This window comes from Bos javanicus, chromosome 7 (assembly GCF_032452875.1).
Source record: "Bos javanicus breed banteng chromosome 7, ARS-OSU_banteng_1.0, whole genome shotgun sequence".
Taxonomy (NCBI): domain Eukaryota; kingdom Metazoa; phylum Chordata; class Mammalia; order Artiodactyla; family Bovidae; genus Bos; species Bos javanicus.
The window spans coordinates 4,584,612-4,591,352 of NC_083874.1; the positions used below are offsets into that span (position 1 = coordinate 4,584,612).

Sequence of the window (6,741 nt, forward strand, 5' to 3'; positions counted from 1 at the left end):
GAAAGGGCACTGACCCACCCAGGCCAGGCAGGTGGCAGGAGCCACTTTGCCAGAGTCACCCCTAGCTAGGAGTATGATGTGTGCTGGTTGCTTTCAGGTGGCAGCTGGTTCGCACCACTCAAGCCATGGGGAGTTCCTGGGGTCCCACATCTCAGGAAGGGCCTGGTGGGCAGGAGTCATGGCCACACTCAAGTCTCCCCCCAGGAGGCAGACAGAAAGACCAATAGCAGTAAGCTCAGTCCAAGATGGCTTTATATACATGGTTTATTCCTTCTGACCCCGATGTTGCAACACCAGCCTCATTCACCCTCCCAGCATGGAGCTACCCACCGCCCCTTCTCTTGGGGGGACCTCCTCTCACGGGGCACTGTCTCCAGAGGTGGGGTGGGGAGAAAAGGGGGAGCCTTAGCACAAAGTGGCTCCCCTGTGGCCTCAGCCCCCCAGAGAGGGGAGAGAGGAGGAAGGAGGAAGGCAGCACAGAACTGGGGTTCAAATACTCAAGAAGCTACAGAATAGAAGACAAAATAACACACGCTCTGGGGAAGGGGGACAGGGAGGAACCAAGGTAGATCCTGCCCCCCAGCAGGGGCACAGCACCCCCAGGATCCAGGAGATGAGGGGCGGGGCTGGAGAGAGAAGAATTTGGGGGAGGGAGGAGCCCAAGGATGGTCCCACCTTGACCTGGACGGTAGGCACAGGGCAAGTGAGACCCCCGGGACCCCTGAACTTGGCAGTGGAGGCCTACAGCTTGGTCAGGTCCAGTTTCAGCTTGTAGGGCGGGGGGCTGTCTGCATAGGCGTGCGATGGGGGAGGGTACAGGGACCACTCTGGCTCCACCATATAACCCTTGTGCTGCTCCAGAGTCAGGGGCTGTAGGGGAAAGAAGAGAGAGAGAGGGCCATGAGTCCCCACCCTGGCAAGGCTCCTTCCCACCCCAAATCTCAGGTTGCTCCTACTAAGGGTGGGAGTCATTCCTCTCATTTCATGAGAGTGAAGAAACTTGCCTAATGTCACATAGCAAGTCAGGGGTCCCTGTCTCCATGGGAAAGGGGTGGCCCCATCCAGATGTGGAACAGTTTTCTTCCCCTCTTTGCCCGTGGGCCCTGCCCACCTGGAACTTAAGGTGCTGGCCAGGCGCAGTCACCAGGGTGGAGCAGCTCAGCCACAGCATCACCAGCACGGACAGGAAGAGGCAGCAGGCCAGGATCCAGCGAGGAAGCCCCGAGCGCCTGCCCCGCCCAGCAGGCATGTTCAGGGGCCGCGGTGGGACCAGACAGCCTCCTCCCTCAGGCCCCACCCCGCCACCATCCCCAGGGTTCTGCCACCCACCGGGACATGCAGCTGAGGAAGTCATTGTCCTGCAGCTCATCGGACTCCACCTTTGCCTTGCTGCTGGTCTTGACTCGAATCTTGGCCTTCCTTACCTTGTCCAAGGGGCCTACAGGGTCTGAGAGAACAAGTCACTTTCAGTAGCCTCCAGGTCTTAGCCAAGAGGTGACAGCAGCCATGGAGAGTGAACAGGGGGCCAGGACCTGAGGCAATGGGCCATGGGGTCTTGGAATAAATCAGAACCCTGAAAGATGGACCATGGAACCCTGGGTGATGGACCATGGAACTCTGGGAGATAGACCATGGAACCCAGGGAGATGGACCATGGAACCCAGAGAGATGGACCATAGAACTCAGGGAGATGGATCATGGAACTCAGGGAGGAAGACCACGGAACCCTGGGAGAGGGACCATGGAACCCTGGGAGAGGGACCATGGAACCCTGGGAGAGGGACCATGGAACCCTGGGAGATGGACCATGGAACTCTGGGAGATGGATCATGGAACTCAGGGAGGAAGACCACGGAACCCTGGGAGATGGACCATGGAACCCTGGAAGAGGGACCATTGAACTCTGGGAGATGGACCATGGAACTCAGGGAGAGGGACCATGGAACCCTGGGAAAGGGACCATGGAATTCTGGGAGAGGGACCATGGAACTCAGGGAGAGGGACCATGGAACCCTGGGAAAGGGACCATGAAACCCTGGGAGAGGGACCATGGAACTCTGGGAGAGGGACTACAGAACTCAGGGAGATGGTCCATGAAACTAAGGGAAGTGGACCATGGAACTCTGGGAGAGGGACCAGGGAACCCTGGGAGATGGATCAAGGAACCCCAGGAACTGAGGAAATGGAAATACCAATCCTCAAGGGTTCATTTGCCAGGAGAACCCCTTGTGACAGGGGAGCCACCTTTGGAAGGAACACTGGTCTAGGTTTGAACCTTACCAACATGCACCTCCAAAGCCTCAGGGTGGGATCCCCGCCAGGTCACCTCCACTCGCTGCAGACGGGCTCCCTCATGCCCCAGGCTCTCTACCACAGGCTGGGTCTGGGCCAGGAACAAGACAGCACAGAGAAGCCCTTTAGAAAGGCACCACCTTGACCCTAGCAGGCACCTCTCTGCGCCCCACGTAGGTTACATTATCCCATGCCAAGCTGGTACCTAGTTCCACTGGGGACAGAGAGGACACAGCTGCAGGCTGTGATATCAGGGATAATGTTCCCTGCTATTGTGGGATCCTGATTTGTCTTGACCGCATCCTCCAACACCTAAGATAGGGACGTGATTCAGGACTAGCCAATAAAATCACAGGGACTGGCTGAGAGGTCATCACATGACTCAACCAGGGCCAAACAACTTAGTTAAAACCTGAGAGGTTGTAATCTAGAGCCGTAGGCATCCACCTTGCTGTGAGGAGGGACATGTTTGACTGAGAATGAAGCTGCTGAAGAGGACAGCAGAACCCAGGGGTGGAGAGAGACACAGAACCCCTGGATCCAGCTGTGCTTGAAGCTCACTGACCTGTAGACTGCACATCCCATGAGCCAAGAGCCAATTCATCCCACCTCCTTACCCTGACCACCCAGCCACTTCTCTGGTGTGGCCCCTGCCAGAGCCCTCACCTGGAACACCACCACCTTCCCATTGTCAGTCTGCAGGTAGTATGTCCAGGTGGAGGAGACGAAGCCCTGGGCCGAGTTGACAAGGTCATTGCAGAGGGTGGAAAACAAGTCCAGGAGCGAGAGGGCCCCACTCGGAGCTTCCAGGACCTTTCTCTGCCAAGGGGAGGCCCAAGGCACAGAAATGTCACCAATGTAGGGTGTTAAGTGGGAGGGGAGCTGGGAAAATTCACTGTGATCAAAATTCACTAAGCGGTTTGGGGCAACAGGGCTACATACTATGAACAGAGATCTCAGCACTGCATTGTCTGACTGACTGTGTGCCCTTGGGAAAGTGGATTGCCCTCTCTGAGTCCTACAATGGGAAATGATTCTCTTCCCTCAGGGATCTGCTATGGAATTTCAATTAAACAACAGCACAAGGGCTTCCCTGATAGCTCAGTTGGTAAGGAATCCGCCTGCAATGCAGGAGACCCTGGTTCAGTTCCTGAGTCGGGAAGATCTGCTGGAGAAGGGATAGGCTATCCACTCCAGTATTCCTGGGCTTCCCTTGTGTCTCAGCTGGTAAAGAATCTGCCTGCAATACAGGAGACCTGGGTTTGATCCCTGGATTGGGAAGATCCCCTGGAGAAGGGAAAGGCTACCCACTCCAGTATCCTGGCTTGGATAATTCCATGGACTGTACAGTCCCTGGGGTCACACAGACAAAAAAAAAGCACAAGTGCCTAATATATAGTAGCTGCTATGATTAAAAACGTTACCATCATCATTGTTCTTGTTTTAACAGCATCAGGAGAGAACATGGAATGGAAAGGAATGATGGTGCACAGGGCTTTCATGAACAGGGAAAGCCTGGGAAGGGTGCAGGAAAATGAGCGATGAGAGGAGAGAGCTTTCTCTGGAATCCCAGCCCAAGGGTTTCTGACTGGAATGAAGGATGTCCTGTGCCTCAGTTTCCCCTGGTGCAGCACTGTCTAGACTCACGGAGTATGATAAGTGTACAGTTATTATTTCTCCCTGGGGTGGGGAAGGAAGAGCTATGTGGGCTTGGGAGGCTCCTCGTCCCTACACTTCCGTTCTGACCACCTGTTCATCACAAGGACAGGGCTTAGACCAGGAGCTAACATGTAGGTGCTCAGAAGTCAGCTCTGAAGATGAGGGAGATGAGGAGTGATCATAAGCCCTCGTGGCACTGGCTTTAAATGCCACCTCTGCACAGCCCAGGGTGACCTTGGCCAGTTGCTCCGTGGGCATGAAATGGGGATGACACTGTCTCAGGTGCCTCGGGTGGCACAAGAAATTTGGGACAGGCTGAAGTTAGGCCTGGAGCAGGACAAAAGCTTGCTAAATAATGTAAATGGTGGCAGTGTGGGTGGGAGAGGCGGCGGGGGCGGGGGAGGACTTCCCATGTCACAGAGATGACAATTGAGCCTTGAGATGTCATATGGCTTAATCCAGGACACCCAGGAGGCCCGGAATGGCATGGAGAGCCTGGGAGAGACTGGATATGAGTGCAGATTTGGGGAGGGTGGTAGAGGAGAGGCGGGACAGGCCTGGGGCCGCAGGTGGGAGGGCGCCCACCTTCTGCTCCAGCTCGGGCTCAGGCTCCGGCTCTGGGTTCTGACTCCAGCAGCCCTCGCTGCAAGCTTGCTGCTCTGTCTCCTTCACATAGGCCTCCACACAGGCTGCAGGGGCAGGAGGGGGTAACTGGGGGACAGTCCGTCCCAGACCACCTCTCCCCACCCTGGCCCACCCAGCCAGCACTCACCTGCTTCACACTCAGCCTGGGTGGCATTGGGCTTGGAGCTCCTGGCCACGAATCGGCAGATGGAGAAGAGGCGGCAGCCTCGCTCGCAAGCGCTGGTCAGGACGGCCCTGTCATACGCCTTCGCTCTCCTGGATTGAATGGGGTCCTCCCCCAGCTCCTCCTGGAAGCGAAGCTGCGGGCTCAGGCAGGGGGAGGGGCAGGAGGCGGCCAGCGGCGCAGGAAGGCCTTGGGGAGGTAGAAGACTTGATCTCCCCAAATCTTCTAGGGGGTTTGGGGTGAGGCTGATGAGGAGATTAAGAATACTAGTGGGGGCTGTTAGCTCCAAGGAGGAGAGGCGGGGGCTTGAGGGGAGTAAACAGTGGGTGCTGCTGGGTTTGGGTAATGGTTGAAAAACTGGAGAAGATGAAGGGCAATGATCCTCCCCTCACCCAAAAAAAAACCCTTCAAAGAGGAGGGGTTCTTGGGCCTGAAGAAGGAAGGGGAACTCAGAGGAGGTTCCGTCATCCTTCAGGCCTGGGAAAATTGGGATCTGACTGGGGGAGGGGTGGTCAGGATCGGGGTGGGACCTGGTAGCTCTAAGGGGAGTAGGGAAGAGGATGTGGAAGATGCTTGAGTAGAGGGGGAAAAGGGGACTGTCGGGCCTGAGGGAGGTGGGGGTTCGGCGCCCCCAAGGCCCTGGCCCAGCAGAGGGGAGCCAGAGCCCGCTGGGTAGCAATAGAGCCTCAGTCCCCTCCCGCCTCCGGCTTGGAGGGACTCCCGGAACCCCGAATTCATCGGAAGGACTGGCATCACTAACCACCATCCCCGTGTCAAAAGGACCCCACGGCCCCTCTCCCCGCGAGAGAAACATCCCCACCTTCATCGGAGGGACCTCTGATCTCTGCGCTCGCCCCCGTCGAAGGAACGCCAGCCCTTCCCCCACCACAGGGGCCCACCAACATTGAAGAACCCCCTTCCTTGACCCCTTCCCCCTCCGAGGAACCCTGGCCTCCCGCTCCCAACGGAAGGAGCTGCATCCTCAACCCATCCCCCACTGGAGAGCTCTCAGGTCCTTCTGCTGGCGCTGCGCGCGCCTCACCTGAGCAAGCTGAGGTTTAGGGTAGCGGTCTCGGCACCGCAGCTGGCAGTTCTGCGTGTCCCCAAGCTGCAGGGCGAAGGGGTCGCGGACAGGCGGCGAGGGGGTGGCGGGCGGAGGCTGCAGCAGCAGCAGCAGCAGGAGCGGCATCAGCGCGACCGAATCCATGGCCAGGCCGAGCGCAAGGAGCGCGGGGGACGCCGGCTCCTGGCGGGCGCGGAGGATGCGGCGGCGGCGGGGACCGGGTCGCTGACGTCACCCGAGCGAGGCAGCCTGGGAAGGGGGGGTGGGGGATGCGGAGAACGGGCGGGGGCGCGGCGCTGCGGCACCGTTGGGATACCCGCAGGGCGAGGCAGGTGGATCTTGGCCCCTGCTGTCTGTCCCACGTCGGGATCCCATGACACCTCACTAGTATCCACAGACGAGGGGATCTCAGTCATTGCTAGGGGCCAAAAGGAAACAAATAGGGTGATAGAGTGGAGGAGAGATCTACTCGCCTGGGGATCAGGGAAGGCCTCCCAGAGTAGGCGTTATTTCGAGCTGGCGACTCGAGGAGGCCGCCGAGGGAACAGCGAGGTCCGGACGAGCTTGTTGGAAAAGGAAATAGGAGGGCGGTGGGGCTGGCTGGAACCCAGCCAGAGTGTGGGGATGGAGGGTCATGAGGGTCGCAGAACTGAGTTAGAGAAGCTTCATCTTTCTGAAGCTTCATCTCTTTTGATACCCAAATCAGAGAGCCGGTAATTTATGCGCAGTTTGGCTTCTGTAGGAAGCTCTCCAAGTCCCTCCAGGGTTCCCCTAGCCTCGCCTCTCTCTGGCCCAGCCCTGATCCGCAGACCTGGGGGTCTGGCCCCTGCTCTCCCAGACTGGGAGTCCTTCGACCTGGGTCTGAGTAGGAGGGGGCACAGACGGGGCGATGGGGTCCTGCTAAAATTTCTAATTCTTG

At 58.0% G+C, this 6,741-nt stretch overlaps 1 protein-coding gene across 2 annotated transcripts; it reads right to left on the reverse strand.

The window, feature by feature from the left end:
- Positions 1–246: 246 nt before the first annotated feature.
- On the reverse strand, positions 247–6,077 carry TMEM59L (transmembrane protein 59 like). Of its 2 annotated transcripts, XM_061421513.1 has the most exons (8): positions 5,802–6,077; positions 4,724–4,883; positions 4,537–4,640; positions 2,959–3,111; positions 2,281–2,383; positions 1,330–1,447; positions 1,112–1,229; positions 247–870 (listed from the first exon to the last, which is right to left on the reverse strand). In XM_061421513.1, exons 1-8 carry the CDS (start codon positions 5,964–5,966, stop codon positions 742–744), a joined length of 1,050 nt encoding a protein of 349 aa, XP_061277497.1. In that variant the 5' UTR covers positions 5,967–6,077; the 3' UTR covers positions 247–741. The 2 variants fall into 2 exon arrangements, with proteins under 2 accessions (XP_061277497.1, XP_061277498.1); XM_061421514.1 differs by lacking the exon at positions 2,959–3,111 and having other exon boundaries at positions 5,802–6,047.
- Between the last annotated feature and the right edge of the window lie 664 nt (positions 6,078–6,741).